The 21,520-nt window shown below is 45.9% G+C and overlaps 2 protein-coding genes across 2 annotated transcripts; one reads left to right on the forward strand and one right to left on the reverse strand.

Moving 5' to 3' along the window:
* Positions 1-456: 456 nt before the first annotated feature.
* GH1 (growth hormone 1) lies at positions 457-2,125 on the forward strand. The gene is made up of 5 exons (XM_090290903.1): positions 457-512; positions 750-910; positions 1,071-1,178; positions 1,406-1,546; positions 1,822-2,125. The coding sequence occupies exons 1-5, from the start codon at positions 503-505 to the stop codon at positions 2,020-2,022; spliced, it is 621 nt and encodes a 206-aa protein (XP_090147029.1). The 5' UTR covers positions 457-502; the 3' UTR covers positions 2,023-2,125.
* Positions 2,126-12,222: 10,097 nt separating this feature from the next.
* Positions 12,223-20,041, reverse strand: LOC149998786 (intercellular adhesion molecule 5-like). Its single transcript, XM_090292021.1, has 8 exons — positions 20,009-20,041; positions 17,969-18,044; positions 16,662-16,928; positions 15,469-15,789; positions 14,934-15,212; positions 14,186-14,452; positions 13,295-13,537; positions 12,223-13,098 (listed from the first exon to the last, which is right to left on the reverse strand). The coding sequence occupies exons 1-8, from the start codon at positions 20,039-20,041 to the stop codon at positions 12,947-12,949; spliced, it is 1,638 nt and encodes a 545-aa protein (XP_090148147.1). The 3' UTR covers positions 12,223-12,946.
* Positions 20,042-21,520: the final 1,479 nt, after the last annotated feature.

Consider the following 21,520-nt stretch of genomic DNA (forward strand, 5'->3'; position numbering starts at 1 on the left):
TATAGTACAGGAGGGGTCGACACAGCTCTGAAGCCACAGCCATTCTGACACAGCCCCCCTTTGGGGGACCAGGTGGGCCCTCTTCATCCCAGGGGACACTTACACAGCGATATCCTGCCAGTGCACACCTGGACTCAGATTATGCCTTTCTGCCCTCCACCCCTTAAAACGAGAACAGATTGGATAGTCTCTCCAGTTGAGACCCTGTGTGCCCAATCTTCACAGGGCTGGTGACGGTGGAGAGGGGAGCAAGCCTGGGGGACATGACCCCAGGAGAGGAGCGGGAACAGGATGAGTGGGAGGAGGTTCTAAATTATCCATCAGCAGAGGCCCACCAGCGGGACCGTACATAAATGCATAGAGAACACAGGCAGGGGCGGGGGGTGGGAGGAAGAGCGCCGGGGCCAGGGTATAAAAAGGGTCTGCAAGGGATCAACTCCAGGATCCTAGGACCCAGCTCCCCAAACCGCTCAGGGACCTGTGGACAGCTCACCCAACTGCGATGGCTGCAGGTAGGTGCATCTAAAACCCCCTGGGCTTGCAGATGGCTGGGGGCACTACCCTGGGCTGTGGGGCTTCTGAATGAGAAATAGACATCCATCCCCAGACATGTGGCTGAGTTTCGAATGCTCTCAGTTGCTGGGGGACGGAGAGGAGAAAAGGAGGCCCCTGGGGCAGAAAAAGGGCTGGCTGGACACTTCAGCTTCCTGCTCTCTGCGGCGCCACCCTCAGCCTCCGTGTCTCCCTAGGCCCTGGAACCTCTGTGCTCCTGGCTTTCACCCTGCTCTGCCTGCCTTGGCCCCAGGAGGTGGGCGCCTTCCCCACCATGTCCTTGTCCAGCCTGTTTGCCAACGCTGTGCTCCGGGCCCAGCACCTGCACCAACTGGCTGCTGACACCTACAGAGAGTTTGTAAGCAACCCAGGAAACTGGTGGGGGGAAGGTGGCAGGAAGGGGTTTATCCCAGTGAAGATGCTGTCAGGTGAGTGAGTATAAACTGAGGCACGTTCCAAAGAAAGCAGTGATGAGAACTGAGCACCGGCTTAGACGGGGCCAATGTTCCTTCTCCCAGGAGCGCATGTATATCCCAGAAGGACAGAGGTATTCGATCCAGGCTGCCTTCTGCTTCTCGGAAACCATCCCGGCCCCGACAGGCAAGGAAGAGGCTCGGCAGAGATCTGTGAGTGGCCTCCACGACCCAGCAAAGGAACAGCCACCTCCCTCTTTCTAAGAAGGCAGCCCCATCTCTCCACAAGAGCCTGGGCAGCGGCACCTGCACCCGGGCCCTGGGCTGCCTTCTCCCCCAGGTGGTGGAGGGTGGCAGTTGGTGGCGGGATGAAGGGGACAGCCTGCAGAGGCTGCCATTGGTGGGGCTGCCCGGCGCCCACCACAAACCCCTCCCTGCAGGACGTGGAGCTGCTCCGCTTTTCCCTCCTGCTCATCCAGTCCTGGCTCGGGCCCGTGCAGTTCCTCAGCAGGGTCTTCACCTCGAACCGCGTCTATGAGAAGCTGAAGGACCTGGAGGAAGGCATCCAAGTTCTGATGCGGGTGGGATGGTGTTGTGTGTCCCCAACCCTGGGGCCATCCCTGCCCTCCCAGGGGCTAGGAGGCCCCGCTGGCTTAGCTGAGGGGTGGGGGCCACCCATCTGCTGGAGAAGAGAGATACCGCTGCTCTCTTTGAAGCAGCCCAGCCCTGACCCAGGGGAAGTCATACTCCTCATTTCCCGTTTTGAACCCTCCAGCCTTTCGGAGTCCGGGAGGGGAGGAAGGGACACAGAGGGGCAAGGGCAAGGACTGAGTCTCTCTCTCCTTCCCTTTTGCAGGAGCTGGAAGATGGCAGCCCCCGGGCTGGGCTGATCCTCAGGCAAACCTATGACAAATTTGACACCAACTTGCGTGGTGATGACACAGTGCTCAAGAACTATGGGCTACTCTCCTGCTTCAAGAAGGACCTGCACAAGGTTGAGACATACCTGCGGTTCACGAAGTGTCGCCGCTTCATGGAAAGCAGCTGTGCCTTCTAGCTGCTGGGCATCTCTGTGACCCTTTCCAGGGCCTCCCCTGACCCTGGGAAGGGACACTCCAGTGCCCACGGTCCTTTCCTAATAAAATTAAGTTGCATCATAATGTCTGAGTAGGTGTCGTTCTGTTATGGACGGGGTGAGCTAGTGTGTACGGGACAAGGGGCAGCTTGGGAGAACAACCTGCGGGAATCCCGTGGGGTGCGTTAAATAGTACCAGGACACTGAAGGATGACTGACCTGGAAATTCTTCCTGGGTTAGAAAGAGGCTGACACATTCACTCCTCTCTGCTACACACCAGGTTCAGTCCCCAGCTCCGTGGTCCCAGATTACCATAGGTAGGATCACCCCCATAAGGTCCTTGGAGGCATTTCCCACCATCCATCCCAGCACCACAACCCCAAACCTAGCCCCCAAGAGTCGGGGGGAAATGAAAGCAAGACAGCTATTAAGTACAGAAGCGAAACACCCCAACACAATGAGAGAAATCAGAGAATTACTTTTGTGCAGAAACTTTAAGGGGAACATGCAACGGGCCCCGCTCCCCTTAGGAAATGGGAACAAGGCGAAAATGACTTTGGGATATGAACTGGGGCAAGAACTGGAGAAGTTCTAAATTAGGGGTTGCAAATTCAGCGTAAACAGGTGCCTGGTAGATAATTACATAAGTAATGGGGGCTGGATATGAAGAGATAAATCGCAACTGACACTCAGCCTCCTTGTGAGGAATACAACACGAAGGGGTGGGGACTGGAGTAACATAAGGAACTCAGGCCCTAGCTAAGGCGGGGCCCATCCAACCTTGTTCAGGACTGCAGGAGGAGGGCTGCCAGACCTGCTGATTCTTTGAGACAGACAGGACATCTAGACCTTAATGTGAAATCTAATTTTTAAACAGCATTTCATATTGAAAACATTTTTAGGGGAACAATTAACCCATATACATTGGTCTTCAAGCAGCTGGTGAGCAATTTGTTCTAAGAGTCGTGAACTCAGATAACTTGGTGTAAGGGAAAGAACCTGAAAGACTTTGATTTGAATTTATGCTCATGAATAGATTATGCAACCCTCCAGAGACCTAGTTTCCTCATCTACAGGATGGAGATTATAATAAATCGTCTTATAGGCCATATGTGAAGGTTAAATGAATTGATGTTTCTGAAGGGGTTGACACATTACAACACTCAAGAAATTGCAGCTGTTTTTGTATTGAATTTTGGGTAGTCCACGTTTTCTGATGGAATGTTTAAATACTTGTTATTGAGTCATATTCCGTAGTCTAATTTTTTTAAAAATTTCCAAATGAACTTAAAAGGGCACCCAAACACCTTGGCTAAGTAACCAGTAAATCGATACTTACATCCTCAAAGTAACTATATCACCCAAATATAATTTTACAAAATCAGTAATTCTTTTACAATCCAAATAATCACCCTCCTAATTAATCTTCCTGCAAAGTTCATATTTTTTATATGCTATAATTCATTTTCTTTAAAACAGGACTCACCAGTATTTATTTTTAATATTTTACACTTAGTAACATAAATATTTGGGAAGTGGTTGAAAATGAAAATAATCAAAACTCCAGAGTTTCATTTCTTTCTTTTGTCTTTTTTTTAAAAAAATTTAAGTATATTTTATTGATTATGCTGTTACAGTAGTCCCAATTTTTTCCCCCTTTGCTCCCCTCTGCCTGGTACCCCCCTTCCCTCCAGCAATCCCACCTGTTTAGCTCATGGCCATGCATATAAGTTCTTTGGCTTCACCCTTTCCTATATTACTCTTAACTTCCCCCTGTCTATTTTGTACCAAACAATTATGTTTCCTAATCCCTGCACCATTTCCCCATTTCTCCCTCTTCCCCCTCCCAGCTGATAACCCTCAATACAATCCCTTATCTATGATTCTGTTCCTATTCTGGTTTGCTTAGTTGGATTTCGTTTTTATTTTTTAGATTCAGTTGTTGATAGTTGTGAGTTTGTTGTCATTTTAATGTTCATAGTTTTGATCTTCTGTTTCTTAAGTAAGTCCCTTTAACATTTCGTATAATAAGGGCTTGATGATGATGAACTCCTTTAGCTTCACCTGGTCTGGGAAGCACTTTATCTGCCCTTCCATTCTAAATGATAGCTTTACTGGATAGAGTAGTCTTGGTTGTAAGTCCTTGCTTTTCATCACATTGAATACTTCTTGCCAGTCCCTTCTTGCCTGCAAAGTTTCTTTTGACAAATCAGCTGATAGTCTTATAGGCACCCCTTTGTAGGAAACTCTGCTTTTCTCTTGCTGCTTTTAAGATTCTCTCTTTATCTTGAACCTTTGACATTTTAATGATGATGTGTCTTGGTGTGGTCCTCTTTGGATCTAGCTTGTTTGGGACTCTCTGTGCTTCCTGGACTTGTATGTCTACTTCCTTTGCCAAATTTGGGAAGTTTTCCTTTGTTATTTTTTCACATAAGCTTTCGATTTCTTGCTCTTCCTCTTCTCCTTCTGGCACCCCTATGGTTCAGATGTTGGCACATTTAAAGTTGTCCCAGAGGTTCCTAAGCCTCTCCTCATTTTTTTCAATTCTTGTTTCCTCATTCTGTACTGTTTGACTGCTTTTTTCTTCCTTATATTCCAAATCATTTATTTGAACCCCAGTTTCCTTCCTTTCACCATTGGTTTTGTGTGGCTTTTCCTTTGTTTCATTTAGCATAGCTTTCACTTCTTCCCTTATGTATTTGCCATACTTAAGCATATCTGTTAAGTCTGTGAGCATCTTTATCACCAGTGTTTTGAACTCTTCATCTGTTAGGTTGGTTATCTCCTCACTGCTTAGTTCTCCCACTGGAACCGTGATCCGCTCCCTCTTTTGGGCCATATTTCTGTGTCTCCTCGTCTTGACAGGCTCCTGTGTTTGTTTGCCTCTGTGTCGTAGGTAGAGCTGCCACTTTTGTTATGTTGTAAGGGGTGGAGCCTTAGGTATTCATCATAGAGGGCAACCTGTTTCACCATGTGGTGGCACTCTTTGTGGGGGAGGGGTCTGAGAGGGAACAATGCCGCCTGCTCAGCACTTGCCCCTTTTCCAGGCACTTCTATCACTTCCGTATGGGACAGGCACCTCTCTAGCTGTTGCCCTGGCTGTTGTTCCCAGAGTGAGTGGGTCTGCAGATGCTCTAGCACTGTGGGGGGCCCTTTAAACAAGCAGACTCTGCTGAGAGACTGGCAGTTTCTTCCTCCACCTCAACCCCCACTGGTTTGCACAGTCAAAAGCAATAAGGTTCTATTTTCCCCGGCACTGGGACCATGAGCTTCGAGGTCTGGTCTGGTGCTGGGAGTGCTCCCCAGGTGTCCCTCACAACTCTTTAAATTGTGTGACTGTGCTTTCTGCCAGCCAGCTGCTGCCTCTGCTGCTGCTGCCGCTGCTGCCACCACTACACCACGTCCTCTCTGCCCCAGCTCCACCCTTCCTACCTGTCTGGATGAGTATTTCTTCTTTATATCTTTGTTTGTTGGACTTCCATGCAGCTTGATTTTCTGGTGGTTGTCTCTAGTTTTGAGGCAGTTGTATCCTTCCTAGTTGTAGAGGGAGAAGCAGCGTGTCAGTCTAGGTCTTCATCTTGGCCGTAAGTTCAGAGCTTCATTTCTTAGCTCAGGAATCATTCATCTGCCTTAGGTCATTCTTTTATTTGTCTGACTTTAAAATCGTGGCATTTTGGAGCTAGAAGGGCCCTTTAAGGAATCTTACTCTATAGCATCCCTTACAGATGGTATTCACTTGTGTAGCACTAGCATCAAGGAAATCACTCTTTCACAAGGCAACTCACTCTACTAAATCTCTCTAGTTTCAGACAGGTATTTCTTACATTAAGCTGAAATAAATATCCCTATAATATCCGTCATTTGACCTTAGAATTATTTGGAAATCTCATGGTCTTTAGAAGATGATGTAATTGGCACAAATATATTATTATGTCTTGGCTTGAATACGTGTCCTAAAAAGAAACATGAGCCATCTTAAGTATTTGTTGAATGAGTATAGCCGCAGAGGGATTCCTAGAAGGATGTTTTAGCTACTGGTAAGAGGATTCTATGTTGTCATGACAGTAGTCGACTGCAGGGGGAACCACACTCCAGGGAGTTTCAGCTCAGTTTCTTCCCAGGATGGCTGAATCAACTGCACCCCTGCTGGTTGAGGATTTCAAAGAAGCGAGTAGATTTTGCAAAATTTTAGAATTTAAAAAGACCTTGAAGACCATCTACCCTAAACTCTTTGATTTAACAAATGTTGTTCTGTCTTTCAGCTCTTCAATTAGGCAACCTCTGCTGCAAATTAGCAACGCCTGCAATGTTTTCTAAACAACTCTGCAGGTAGCTTCAACTCCCTATGATTCTGATTTAATTGGTCTGCAGAAGGATCCAAGTAAGAATATATATATATATATATTTTTTTAAACAGATTTTAGAGAGAGATAAATCTTTTTGTTTGTTCCACTTATTTATGCATTCACTGGTTGCTTCTTGTATGTGCCCTGACCTGAGATCCAGTGGCAGCCTTGACATAAGGGGACAATGCTCTAACCTAATAAGCTATCCCACTGGGGTAGCAAGAGTGTTTTTCACAACTCCCGAGGTGAGTCTAAACTGCAAACTAGGTTGAGAACCACTGACTTCAGGACCACAAAGGTAAGATACATGTGTCTCAGCTATTATATTGGTTTTTTTTAAAAGGGGGAGGGGGTGGTGGCGGTAAAAGGAGTTGTGAGATCTGGGCCAATTGTGGTTCTTGCTAATTCTAACCAGTCATTCAAATTTTTTTCTAATAAGCTAGTAACAAATAGGTAAATTCTATATGGTTTCATTCAATTTTTTTCTAATAAGTCAGTAACAAAAAGGTAAATACTATATGGTTTCTTTCATATCAGGTACTTAGAGTGCTCAATTCAGAGACAGAAAGTAGAATGGTGGTTACCAGAGTCTGGGGGCAGGGAAACAGGGAGTTGTTTAGTGGCTTCAGAGTTTCAGTCTTACAAGATGAAAAAGAGTTCTGGAGATTGGTTGCAAACAATGTGAATGTGCTTCACACTATTGAACTATACACTTAGAACATTTAAGATGGTAAATATTATGTCTATTTTACCACAAGCTTTTAAAATTTTAAGTATTTTTTCTTATTTATTGATTTTAGAGAGAGAGGGAGAGAGAAACATCAATTTGTGTCTGCGTATGCATAACATTTCTCTCTCTCTCTCCCTTCCTCTCTCTAAAATTAATCAATAAAAGAAAAACAAAAATCTTCCCAAGAGTAAAATTAGCAAGATTTGCACAAGAAAATTCAACAGGCAGAGTTCAAGCAATCCTAGAGGCCTGGAATAATGTTCTTCCAACTCAATGTAAACTTTTATTTATTTGTTTGTTTATTTTCAGTATATTTTATTATGCTGTTACAGTTGTCCCAAATTCTTTTCCTTTGCTCACCTCTGCCCAGTACCCCGCTTCCCTCCAGGAATCCCACCCCTTTAGTTCATGTCCATGGATCATGCATAGAAGTTCTTTGGCTTCACCCTTTCCTATATTGTTCTTAACTTCTGTCTATTTTGTATCAACCAATTATGGTTCTTAGTCCCCGAACTACTTCCCCATTTCTTCCCTTTCCCCCTCCCAGCTGATAACCTTCAAAATAATCTGCATACTTATGATTCTGTTCCTGTTCTGGTTGTTTGCTTGTTTTGTATTTGTTTTTACTTTTTTAGGTTCATTTGTTGATAGTTGTGAGTTTGTTGTCATTTTAGTGTTCATAGTGTTAATCTTCTTTTTCTTAAGTCCCTTTAAAATTTCATATAATAATGGCTTGGTGATGATGAACTCCTTTAGTTTTCCCTTGTCTGGGAAGCACTTCATCTGCCCTTCCATTATAAATGACAGGTTTGCTGGATAGAGTAGTCTTAATTGTAGGGCCTTGCTTTTCATCACATTGTATACTTCTTGCCAGTCCCTTCTTGCCTGCAAAGTTTCTTTTGACAAATCAGCTGATAGTCTTATAGGCACCCCTTTGTAGGAAATTCCCTGCTTTTCCCTTGCTGCTTTTAGGATTCCCTCTTTATCTTGAACCTTTGACATTTTAATGATGATGTGTCTTGGTGTGGTCCTCTTTGGATCTAGCTTGTTTGGGACTCTCTGTGCTTCCTGGACTTGTATGTCTACTTCCTTTGCCAAATTTGGGAAGTTTTCCTTTGTTATTTTTTCACATAAGCTTTCGATTTCTTGCTCTTCCTCTTCTCCTTCTGGCACCCCTATGGTTCAGATGTTGGCACATTTAAAGTTGTCCCAGAGGTTCCTAAGCCTCTCCTCATTTTTTTCAATTCTTGTTTCCTCATTCTGTACTGTTTGACTGCTTTTTTCTTCCTTATATTCCAAATCATTTATTTGAACCCCAGTTTCCTTCCTTTCACCATTGGTTTTGTGTGGCTTTTCCTTTGTTTCATTTAGCATAGCTTTCACTTCTTCCCTTATGTATTTGCCATACTTAAGCATATCTGTTAAGTCTGTGAGCATCTTTATCACCAGTGTTTTGAACTCTTCATCTGTTAGGTTGGTTATCTCATTTGTTAGGTTGGCTGTGTCTTCATCACTTAATTCTCCCACTGGAACCTTGATCCATTCCCTCTTTTGGACCATACTTCTCTATCTCCTCGTCTTGACAGGTTCCTATGTTTTTTTGCCTGTTTCTTAAAGCTGTTACACCTGTTACGTTATAAGGGGCAGAGCCTTAGGTATTCATCAGTACAAGGTGACCCGTTTCACCACATTGTGGCACTGTGTGTGGGTAAGGGGTTCGAGAGGGAACAATGCCGCCTGCTCAGCACTCACCCCTCTTCCAGACACCTCTTCCACTTCTATATGGGCCTGGCACCTCTCTAGGTGTTGCCCTGGCCATCGTTCCCAGAGTGAGTGGGTCTGCAGATGTTCTAGGACCATGGGGCCCTTTAAACAAGCAGACTCTGCTGATAAACCAACAGGTTATGCCTCTGCCCCAACCCCTACTGGTTTGCACAGTCAAAAGCAATGAGGCTCTGTTGTCCCTGGCACTGGAACCACAAGCCGCACAGTCCAATCTGGTGCTGGGAGCACTCCCCAGGTTCCCTCTTGACTTTTTAAAATGTTTGACTGTGCTTTCTGCTGGCCTGCCGCTGCCACACTGCATCCTTTCCCTCCTGGCTCTGCCCTTCCTACCTGTCTGGATGAGTATTTCTTCCTTATATAATATCCTTGTTTGTTGGACTTCCATGCAGCTCAATTTTCTGGATCTTCTTGTTGTCTCTAGTTTTGAGGTGGTTGTATTCCTTCTTAGTTGTGGAGGGAGATGCAGTGTGTCTGTCTGGGCCTCCATTTTGACTGGAAGTCTATTTATTTATTTTACTTTATCAATTCCTTTACTCAAACATTTTTTAACTTTTTTATTGAATTTATTGGGGTGACATTTGTTAATAAAGTTATACAGGTTTCAGCTCTGGCTGGTGTGGATTGAATGTTGGCCTGAGAACCAAAAGGCCACTGGATTGATTCCTGGGTCAGGGCACATGCCTGGGTTGCATGCTGGCATGCGGGAGACAACGAATTGATTTATCTCCTGTACATTGGTGTTTCTCTCCCTTCTTTTCTCTCTCCCTTCCTCTTTTTCTAAAAATAAATAAAATAAAATAATAAAATAGGTTTCAAGTGTACAGTTCTGTAATACCTTTCAAGTAATCTTTTAAATTTAACCTAAACGACCACTTCTGAATTTCTTCTTTCAGTGTTGCTCAATACAAGCAGTGAGTGAGTTTTGTCCCCTTATACACATTCGAGGACAGAAATGACCCTTTCCCTTTTCTTCACCCGCCCTCCTCAGAATTAGAATTACAAGACTTGGGCTTCTGGGTCAAGCAAACATGATACTTTGCCTTGCAGCCTTTTATATTCTGAACCCCCACCCCAGCCCCACCCAAAGCTGAGAAAAGACTTTAAGTGATACCAGTATTACAGTCACCAACTCATTTTGGTTCGTACCACACTTTCTCAGTTTTAGTGCTGGGAAATCCCATGTCCCAGAACTCTTCATCGCAATGCAAACTGGAACAATTGGTCATCCTACAAGTAGTCCTAAATCTTGGGGAACAAAAAAGGAGGAAAGAGAGAAAAAAGAGGAATAGAAAAGAAGAGAGAGCACAGTGGGAAAGAAAAAGGAGGTGTCTGCGATATATATGACTTTTGATGGCTGTCAGTGGTTGCCATGGTTTTCTGTTTTGAGTTTCTTATAATTATGGTATGATTACCACCAGCATTATGGGTGTAATAATAAAAACTAATACTTGTTAACACATGTATACAACACCATGCTAGTGTTTTTACAAGTACTATGTCATCTCTTTCCTACTATAATCCTATAATATAATAGGTAAATACTATTATCCCTATAGTAAGAAACCCCACTTAAGATTTAGCATTTTTCTCCTCAGGTTTAAAAAGAAAGACACCAAAAAGTTACCTTGACTTTTTTAAGAGGATAAACTTTTGAAGTTTATCCCTTCCCTTGAAGATAATCAAGGGAATAGCTGCAGTTGAGTGTGAGCTGGTTGCTCTATTGTTTAGAAGAAAAAAAGGTATGATCCAAACGTTTCAGGGGGTGGGGACCCTGGAAACAAGAAAGCTACCCTTAGAAGAGTGGGCAGAGACTAGCTCTATTATTTTAGAAGAGATGTAATGAAACCCTTTGTGCTTTCAGAAGTGACTAGGAAGGGGCACCTGCTCTCTGGTTGTGTGGCTCTCTGGGGAGGGCAAGGGGAACCGAAATTCCAAGTCTACAGGAGGGACGGGTCTACCTAAATCTGGAGAGCCTTGCTGGACAGCTAATCCAAAGTACTGAGCTCTGAGACGGTGACCCTGGACATGCATGCGGGGTCACCCCTAGCTTGAGCAAGCCCTGAGGAAGCGCATCAGGCTCCTGAAAGAGCCACAGCAGCTGACCCGGACCCTGGACCTGCAGAACCGCGATGTTTCGTGAAATGTGTGAGACACTGTCAACAGCGACACCACGTGTCAGTGAAAAGCAAAGGCAGAGGCCACCTAAGCTTGCAAGTTTTCCCCAAGGTGGAACCGGGAAGTCCAAAGGAACACCCTTCCTCACTCCTGTTTAGTATTCACTGTGCTTTGGGGCACTGCGGTCACTAAGTGGGGTGTGTAGACTGAAATAACTCCAGACCTGAGGCAGCTGATCCCAAGACACCGATGTGGCGGGAACTTCCTGGATTAGACAGCTCTATACTCATCTCCTAAACCTGCTTCCTATTTCCCCAAGTGCTCAATTCAGAAAAGTGAATAATTTATATTACTCTCATTATGAGAGAGCAGTAACTACTATATTTAGTGGAAAATTGAGGCTGAAAAGGTCATTTTGGGGGCATGCTGTTTTGCAAAATCAAGGTATTTCCAATCTCCTCCCAGGAATCCTTGGTCCTAAATTGTTACCCATGTGTGCTTTCCCGGTCATAGGAGTTAAGGCAAAATCGTAATTTCCTGTTGACTTGCTCCAGCTTCCCTCAGAGACCGTAAGCTTGTAGATGGCAGACAGCGTTTTGTTCACCATTGTATCCCCCGTCTGGTATGAGTTGAAACCAAAGTGTTCATACCTAATCTACAAGCCAAACTCAGGAAAGGTCTGGGAAGAATGAACTTTTTCACGTTGATGCCTGATGCTGTGTTCTTTCTGTGTGAAAGGCTGTGGACCTCTCTCTATCTGGAAGTCTGAACTTGAGTTTTGAGGGCACGTCAGATAGGCTGCTGCCCTGAGCTAACGTACCACCTGCCCTGGGCTGGTTGCTTATGCTATCGACTTGACATTCTTAGAAATTGTACTTAAAGCGCAACCATGTGGCTTTTACCAGCTCCAACATTTCAGTGACCCACATGTGACTGATTTGGGAGGAAAGATCTGGTTTTATGGTTCCTGAAGTTTTCTCTTCCCAAAGAACCAAGAAGGAAGCTGAATCATAAAATCACATGGTAAACATTGTCACAGGAGGAGCCCTCCTAAAACTTAAAGGAAATAGTTTGCAAACATATGAAAATACATATTTATTTATGGAAAGGGGGCATAAACATTGAAACTCTACCTAAGAGCCTGAATAAGTAAAAATAATAATAATAATAATTATATATATATGTTAAATGTGAACTCACAGATGATTACTTTATAATGGATTCTGAAAAGGAATTCAGAAATGTTTGGCACCCTTAATCTATGAGGCCAATTTCATGGAAGAACTCTTAACTTCCACAGCAGGGACAAAACTCTGGGCTAGGTAAAACCCCACATGGAACGTCTTAGGATTTTTATTCTCCTCCAAGGAACACCAGATGGTTAGTGAGCTGAAGTCTAACAAGCTTGGGTCGGGAGCTGACATTCCGGAATCCCAGGTTAGAGAAGCCAGGGAGTGCATAGGCAGGAATAGGGTTCTGATTTCTACTCCTCTGTTTGGTACTTACTCCCTTCAAAGTTCTGTCCCTGCACTAAGAAATTGGTTTCCACTTAGTTATGAGGAAACCATAAGAAATGAGTTGCATTTCTGCAACATTTCTATCTCTTCAGTATGATATTTGGGAGCAAAGGGGAGTGGTAATGGGGACAACAAGGCACAGACAGAACCTTCTTTTCTGAATCGGAGTGGAATGATTGAGCACACAGTCCGAAGCAGCAGCCCCACTGAGAACTTCCTGGAGACTACAGCGAACTCAGAGGAGTGCAGCATATGGATGGACTGGATACAAGGGACATGGGGCCAATAACACATTTTACGGGACTTCATAACACAGAGGATGTCTCTTCCTTTCTCCTCTACCCCCTTCCTCCCTTAGAAAACCCCAGCAGTAGAGGTCACCTTCAACCAAAGAGCTGTTTCTATTTAACAATTATTTGCAATGCACATTTCTACTTGACTGCAAACTGGCTTCCCTCTGTATCTCGAAGCGCAGGTAGTCCAAATACACTGCTATGAGCGTTACACTCCCTACGAGGGCGAGAATGGTGATCACGTAGGTGAATCTCATGTCTTCAGCCAGTCCTGCCCAAGCACAGAAGACACAGAATTGGAAAGGTTCAATGGCAAGAGAATCACCCTGTCCCAGCCCACCAAGCCCACTTCTCGGTCTCACCCTCCCCAGCCCAGTGAAATCTTTCTTCTTCACGTATTTGGATAAGAATCCCCACACCCTGGGCCATTTCCATCTTGGGCCTGGCAGCAGGGGACCCACAGTCACCTTGAACAAGGAGAGAGATGTCTTTGCTGACAGAGCCCAGCTGGTTAGTGGCTGTGCAGTAGTACGTCCCAGTCTGGTTCTGGGTTGCCTTCTGCGGTACTTCAAGGTCGAAGATCACTCCATTCCAGGTACACACCAACGACGGCATTGGGTTTCCCTTCGGGACACAGGTGAGCGTCTGTTCCATCCCTTCCATCCATGTCTGGTTGCTAGGGCAACCAGATTCCTCCAACCGTGGCCCATCTGGAAAAAAGAAATCCCAAGGGAACAGAGCTCATTGTGCACCTTCCTTCCTTCTTGGTCATCCTCACCTCTCCCTCCCCTAATCCAAATGCTGTGTCCCCTCCACCCAAGGGCAGATCATCAACTTCCTGCTTTTAGCCACTCTTATTTCCTCCTGTCCCTAAGGGCAAGGAGTCTGAGGCGCAGCACAGGGCATTTTCACAGACACTGACTCAGTGGGGTGGAGTGCTCCGCCAAAGGCGGCCCTGGGGCCCTTGCTTCTCAGTCAGTGAGAACATGGGTAGTGGTGAGCCCGGAGATGAGAACTTCTCCATTTTTCAAAATACAAACTTTTATGTGGAAATTTCCTTTCTCAGAATAAACTCCAGCTATCACTTCCTATGTTCTCAGCCAACTGGCCCACAACTAATGCCACCTGATCACTAACCCATTTCCTCTCTTCTGTGCCCAATTTCCCTCACATTTCTCCCACTCATTTGCTGGGGGTAAGGTAAGCTTGGAGCGCTTTAACTTTTTTCTTTTGATTTTTTTTTTTTTTTAAAGAGAAAAAAATATGGCAACTCTAATAATGAAGCTGCTGGCAAGGATCTCTGGAAACAGGACAATAGTGAGCCTTGCTTTGAGAAGAAGGACCGGGCCTGTACTCACATAAGACACGGAGCTGGGCTGTAGTGGTTTTGATCAACTGCTGACCCTGAACCTCCAAAGAGGCCTCACAGGAGAAATTCCGGCCGTCGTCTTCCTCCGTGGTGGTCAGTAAAAGCCAGGCAGGCTCCCCAGGGGCAGGGAGGTCTGGGGCTCCCTGAAGCCGAAGAGTAGGGCTGGGTGATGTTAACACGTGCCCTGAACAGGTCACATTCATGTCTGTCCCTACCAGTGTTAATTTTTCTGCCTCCAGGATTGGTGGTGGGAAGCCTATAAGAAAAGAAAAGACAACCAAACATCCTTCTCAAAACTGGCAGCTGCTTTGGCGCTCCTGCTACTGGTGGCATCCCTTGGGTAGGCAGACAACAGGGGGAAGACTATGGAGACCATTACTGCTCCGTGCAGAATGGCAGGAGCCGCAAAGTGGTTTGGGAATTTGGGAGCTTTTCCTACAACAAATGCGACATGCCCACATCTGGCTTTGTCTCTGCTGCACGGAGAGCAAGAAGTCTTTTCATCTTACAGACTTCCCCCTCACCTTCAGTGATTGTCCCTAGAAACAGGTCCAAGCATTCACAATCACTCTGTGTAGGCTGGCCTAAGGCAACAGGGTGAAGGTTAAATAAAACTAGTCTCAACACAGGTCTCCTACCTGCCTGCACTTATCAGAAAACCCCCAAGGCTTTACTGTGGAAGTTTTCAGTGGCAGAAGACCCTCAGGGGAAGGAAAGGAAAGAGCCTGGTAACTTACTATAGACGTGCACCAGCTCTCTTGTTTTCTGTTCCATCGGACCCAGAGATACATGGCAGGACACCTCCTGATCGCCAGTCTCCCTGGCCCGAACAGTGGCGTTGGCCCACACAGTGTCTCCCTCCCAGGAGAGGAAGGGGCTCAGCTCCTGGTCTCCCAAGAACATGTGGAATATCACCTCTTTGGCTGGGAACACCCTAGCCAGCTCACAGCTCACGGTTTCTGCTGTCCCGACCTCCAGAAGTGGAGAGATCCAGATTTGGGGGCGCTGAGAGAATTCTGCCAAGAAATGAGGAAAAGGAAAGAAGGGGAAAAAAACCATAATAAATCATGTCATGTAAGAGCCCACAATGTTAGAAGAAAGTAGGGCAAAAAGGTCTCTGTCCCCCAGGGTGAACTTAAAGTCCAAGAAGAGGTGAAGCTCAATTACCCTCACACCCACACCCTAAGTGCTGTGAGAACTTAGTCCTAAAGGCCACAGTAAGGTGAGGAAAATGAGCCTCAGGATTCCTTCCACACCTGAGCGCCTACTCACCAAAAATCCGGAGCACCCTGCTGGCGGAGCTGGAGTGAAAGAGCCTGCCACCATGTGAACGTAGGTCCAGTTCTGCGTGGCAGGAGAAGTTGCAGCTGTGATCCTCCCTTTGCGCTTTGATGTTGATGGTGACCTCAGCTCTCCGGGAGGCCACAGCCAAGCTCCCGATGTTCTTTCTGTATAGTTCTTTGTTACCCTGAAGAAGGGTAAGGGTGAGGTTCTCCAGGGGTGCTACCTTGGGCGCATGGCACTTCACTGTAAAGACTTCATCTGAGGCCACCCATGCAGGCTGCAGCTCCAGGATCACCTGCTTTGGTGGCTCTTTAAGACAAAACGTGGGTTTGATGAGAGAAGGCTACTCACCTTTCCAGAAGGAAATAGTATAGGACAGGGAGCCCATGATAGAAGGTGACTGCTACCCTTAAACCATCTGACCATCAATGTCAGATGGGACAAGTTAGCCTCTGGCTCTTCTTCTGCCCATCAAAGGTGGCTAAAGCCATAAGCAAGAAATATGACTGCTGAGAAGAGGGGCCTTGCTTTGATGGTTGCTCCCATTTTGGGGAGCTTTTACCTCTAGCCAGAGTGCTTCAGAGGTGTGAGCAGCTTCTGAGGGGCTGCTGAGAATCACACAAAAACTATACCAAGTTAACCACACTCTTACCCCACAGGGATCGCACTTGTTCTAAGAGCCATATCTTTGCCAATGCTGTCTGCCCACTTGAAAGACCCTCTCACCCATCCCTATCACTTCAAATCCTAACCATTCTGCAGGAATGAAGCTCAGGAGCCTCCTCTTCCAGGAAGACTTCTCCAACTACCCCAGCCCACAGAGACCCTCCTTTCTCCAATCCCTATTTATTTTAAGAATTTGTGGCAAATAATTCAGCTTTAATTTTATACTTTTTTGACCATTTATAAGTGAGCATTATTAGCATATGCCTCCTGTATGTGAACGTATTCTAAAGGACAGATGTCTGGATGCCCTCCGTAGTATGCTCCTAATTTAAAAGTCTACACCAAATGGAAATAGAAGTAATTGGCTCTAGAATTCCCACAGTATGATGGAAATCTTTATTAAGGGCCCTAACTCTCTCCCCTAACCCTAAAAGAAATCTCTAGTTTCCCTCTAAATAAGGCACAGTCACATTCCCCCATGCCTCTCTTCCTCCCCTGCCCTCAGCCCCACTCACGATACATGGCGATGCCCAGGCTTGCGTCCTTTTGGATCCCTGCGCAAGAGAAGAAGCACTGCACGATGGCACTCTCTGTGACGCCTTCCAGGAGAAACTCCTTCCACTGAGGCCCTTTGCCCACCTGGGTTTTCTTCAGAGAGGTCTCAACTCCACTGGGTCCTGGGTCTGGACAGGTAGTGCTGCAGTTGACCATTAGGGATTGTCCAAACTTTACCAGGGCCTGTTCCGGCTGAACAGAGACCTCAAATAGCCCTTCTGTGGCCCCTGAAATGACCAACCATACATGCCAAAGACTCTGGTGAGGATCACAAGATCCAAACAAAATACAGAGCCTACTTATCTAGTTAGAGAGAATAGAAACATACCCTGAATGAAGAGGTACAGGGGACAAGCCAAGAAAAAGACCCTTAATGAACAAGTTAGAATCCTGAGTCCACCACCAATCCCTCCACTCATCACGTTCCTCGGGATCTGATTTCCTCATTAGTGTCACTGTGGAAACCAGAGCGCCACTAGAAATTCTGCCCGGGAAATCATTCTCTTCCTAGACTTCCAGAAATCTTGGAAGCTCCCAGGATGAACCCCAGGGTCACTCATTTTCCATGGACCTTTCACCTCTTCTTAAAGTGAGACTTCCATTTTGCTTTGGTGCTAAGGCAACGGATGTTTTTGAATGCTTAGTCTGTTTGGGAAATCTCATGTACAGTGAGAGAGACATCTGTCTCGGGTAAATTTTAGATGCCTGATGTAGGTGAGGAGCACGGTCTCATGAAAGCTTTGATACAGTCCCCTTTGGCTATGCCAAGTCCACCATCTACTTCATCTCCCAAATACCAGTCCCCTCTGAGAAGAGACCCTCTTGTAGCAATGTTACCCACTGAGGCTCCAGTTCCTTTCTTGCCATTCAGAGAACTCACTCTTCACACCTGAGCTATGGGCTCTGTCCTATCAAAGTCCTACTGTGGCTCTTCATGACACAAAGGGTGGCAACAAAGAAGTGAAAATATTTTCAAGAGAAGAAAAATAGGACAGCCCTGGGCAGCAGGGAGCCAAGCCAAGAAGTAACATTTCTTATGGAGACTTCTTGCTGGTGGTCTAGTATCCTGTCCCTTAATCTGGGTTATTCCAATATAACCAGAGACTCCTAGATTCTGCATCCTAGTGATCCAAAGAATAGGAATCTCTCCCGAGGGTCCAGATGTGTGAAATACTAGGGTGTTGCCCCATTCAGGACTTCCTATCCTCTTCCTCATTGACCAGCCACCTTGTGCCCTGGCTAAAGGAACTTTTGCAAATAGCTTCACCTGGGGAAGAGATCAAAGCCAGCAGGGTCCAGACACCAAACAGTAGCATTTCCATCCTTATGAGAAAGGCCAACAGCTGGAGAAAAAGAAATAGCAGTGTTTTAAGTCTTTCTTTCCACATTTTATATAAGATTTGGAAAATATCAATTGTTTATATCAAATGTTATTTTGAAAGTGGCAAGAGAAAGGCACAGGAAAAAGGCCTGCCTGCTGTTTCAAGGGCATGCATAACATTATTCAGCTGAATTATTTTTTAATGTCAGTCACATTAACTCATACATTATGGAATCCCAATTAACTTTTGAATTTCTTGAGATAAAGTGCTCTCTTCATAACACCTACTCCAAGCTAGGCACTCCCTAATGATCTGTAGACACTTTCTCAACCACATCTTATCTAATAATTTTAACATTTAGTAAATAAATACTAAGTTCCAAGCACTGGACTGAGTGCTTTACTTTAATAATTCCTCCCCGCTCTTTTACAGATCAGATGGAGGCTAAAAGAAGTGAGGTAACTTATCCCAAATCACACAGCTAATTAAGAGGTGGAGCCAGAATTCAAACCCAGGCATGGTAACTGCTGGGCAACGTTCTTAGTACTTCACTGCTCCTATATATTTGATGAGTCCGTATTATCTGTGCTTTGATGGGGCCACTGTCACAAACAATTCCCAACAGAGGTTAATCAAAAAGCTTCTTCTATTTTATTCATCTGCCCTTAGCTTGCTGATGTTACCTTTCTCTGCAAAGCCCAATCTTATGAATTAATCTCACAGACTATGTTCTGCTCCTAGAGCCTTAGCTAAAAATAGATTTCCCAACTCTGACCACTATAAGCCAAGCTAGTTGGTTTTCCCTTGTGGCTGTCACCAGTATATGTCCATGCCACATACAAAGATATAAGAAAATGGCAGAGGGGCGTCCCTTTTTATTTCATACTCATATACTAACACAAACCCCCAATGTTCCCACAGCGCCAATATTTCCTCCTTATTTTCAAGTGGCATGTTATGAGCAGGTACTAAACCATGAAATTTTATATTCCTTTTCTGAGAAGAAAGATAGCGGCATCCCTAAGGGAAAATACTTTTAAAATCTCTGAACTTCCTTTTGCTTCATCTGTAGATCACATCCCCAACTAAAGGGTTAAACTCTACATTTCTAGACTTGTCCTCCAGCCAGGGAGAGGGGTGGGCAGCGAGGGGAGGGCGGCAGACACTGGGATGCAGTTGGATTGCTTTTTGGCTTCCTGTCCCAGTTTAGGATTCTCACCGCCCATTTACATTCCAGGGTTCCTCGAAATCTCTTGTACACGCCCGAGTCGTGTTCCAGCCTTCCCGCGCTCTCGCGCATGCGCTCTCGGACTGGAATGGGCCTCCTCCCTCACCCCGTTCAACGTCTCTCTGCAATCAGGGCCGCCGCCACTACCCTCTTCTCAACCGCAGTGCCCCGCCACACCACAGCACGCCCCGTAACCGGGGACACTGCTTTCCGTTCCCGCAGCACCTAACACTCTCACCTACCGCTTAGGCCTGTTAAGATGGCGGCCTCCCTCCTTCCCTGGATGGCAGGCCTCACGAGGGCAGGGCCCTTAGTTTTTTTCACTGGTGGATCCCAAGCACCCAGAACGGTCGTAGGAGTTCAGCAGCTCTGACCCAGTGAACGAACAGACTAGACAGGATATTTACAACAGGATATTGGCAAATACTGTGTGAGGACCTGTGCCCGCCATTCGATACAGGGCCTGAGACGGCCCGTTCTTGCTCAGAGGAGTTTCCTCTCCAGTGTGTCCACATGTGGCTCTCGCGCTCTCAGCCCCGCAGGCCATGACGGCTTTTAAAGGGGGATGGTATTTAAAACATTTTTTAAAATATGTGGAAAAGAGACAATCAATGAGCGACCCTTACGGTTTCCAGCCCACTACCGTGTGAGGAGGCGAAGCTCGCCATGAGGCCAGATCTCTATAAATTTCACAAAAAAATCCGGGAGGAGACACCGGCATGAACCCAAGCAAACAAAATAAAATCTAAATCCTCACTGAGGGCCGCTCCTCGCTGCTCCCGCCGCTCATCGGGTCGCTCCGCGGGCCCACCGATTCGCCGGCTTCGCTTGAGACGCTCTCAGGGACAGCCTCGCACCAAGACCGTTAGGTCGCGCCAAGACCGTTTGTTCTCAAGACCGTTTGGTCGCGCCAGGCGGGGGCGCGCGAGGACGCTCCTGCTGAGAAGAGCTTCCTAATCTGCCTAGAAACTCGTGACGTAAGGAACGCGGCTTAGCAAGGGTTGGCTGAGACAGGTGCTAAGACGAGAGGAGGGGTGCGCGGGGAAGATGAGGGTAGGGATGTCTGAATCCTGCTTGGAAGGGAGTGCCTATTTGACCCAAGATAATCGCAACTAAATAAAACAGAAAGAAAGATTTCGTTGCAGAAAATAATGGTTCTATGAGGAAAAGGAAGGGGCTGTCTTCGCCTGTGCCTGTTCCTCTCGCGGTGCCCTCTGAACACTCCAGCCGCTTCGCGCGGGAGAGGGCTGCGCGCGCAGCTGCCTTCACCCCGTGGGTGGCGAAGCTTGCTTGGCGTTGGGCTTCGGTTCTTCACTGGCTCAAGAATCCTATCGGGATCCTCTCTTGGCTCATTCTGGGTGTACTGAGAGACGGATGTGGCGGGACTCTACCAATATCCGAAAGGTCCCTTTCGTGCCCCACCCTCCATATACAAGTCACACACTTCAGCGCCCTAGAATTTCCTTACTTCCTACCAAACGTGCCTGCGTTCTTGCTCCTCTGAACCACGACGGAGCAGTGAGTCGTAAACATGGGGTGAGAGAGTAAATCCATCTCTCTTTCATCTCTCCACCCGGTATCCCTTTCCTCAGCTTCCATGTCAGATGTCTTCCTGGGGTTGGTTCTCAAAACAGTTTCCCTGAGTCCAGATTGGGCCATTCTCATGGCCATCATGTTATGTCTTTGGTTCCTCTGCATTGTTGGTCTGACTGTGAGCCATGCACTGAGTTCCTTGGTGCAGTGAGATTTGAGGACTTGGGTTTTTTGTTTGCTTTCAGAAAGACAGTAATTATGTGCATCCACTTTCTCATTTAATATACCTACTTTCACAGGACACATTACTATTAACCCCATTTTATGGATAAGGAAACATACCGGGGAGGCTTCACTATTCTCTATCAGGGTGGCAGGCAGGGACATTATTAATGTAGTTGGCAATTTTTGTGTCCAGTGTAAGTGTTAAGAACCAACATTTTTCTTTTACATTTACTGGCGGTTTATACAAGAATTGTGTATATGATGTTAAAAATTGCTTTCAACTTTCCTCCTAACCTGCTAAAGAAAACTTTGCCACATCCAGGCCTTCGATATCCAAAGAGGTTGCTGATGTATGACAAAGTAGAGTTAGAAGATCACATGTTTTGAAAATGCCCGTTTTCTTTAAAAAAATCAAGAAAAATGTCTTCTGGAGATGAGTTTCTGAAATAGAATTGTTAGACTATCTTTCCAAACACTTTAAAAAGAATAGTTATGTTTTAGCTTCCTTCTT

The sequence above is a fragment of the Furipterus horrens genome, unplaced genomic scaffold (genome assembly GCF_987537825.1).
Source record: "Furipterus horrens unplaced genomic scaffold, mFurHor1.1.pri manual_scaffold_11, whole genome shotgun sequence".
Classification (NCBI taxonomy): domain Eukaryota; kingdom Metazoa; phylum Chordata; class Mammalia; order Chiroptera; family Furipteridae; genus Furipterus; species Furipterus horrens.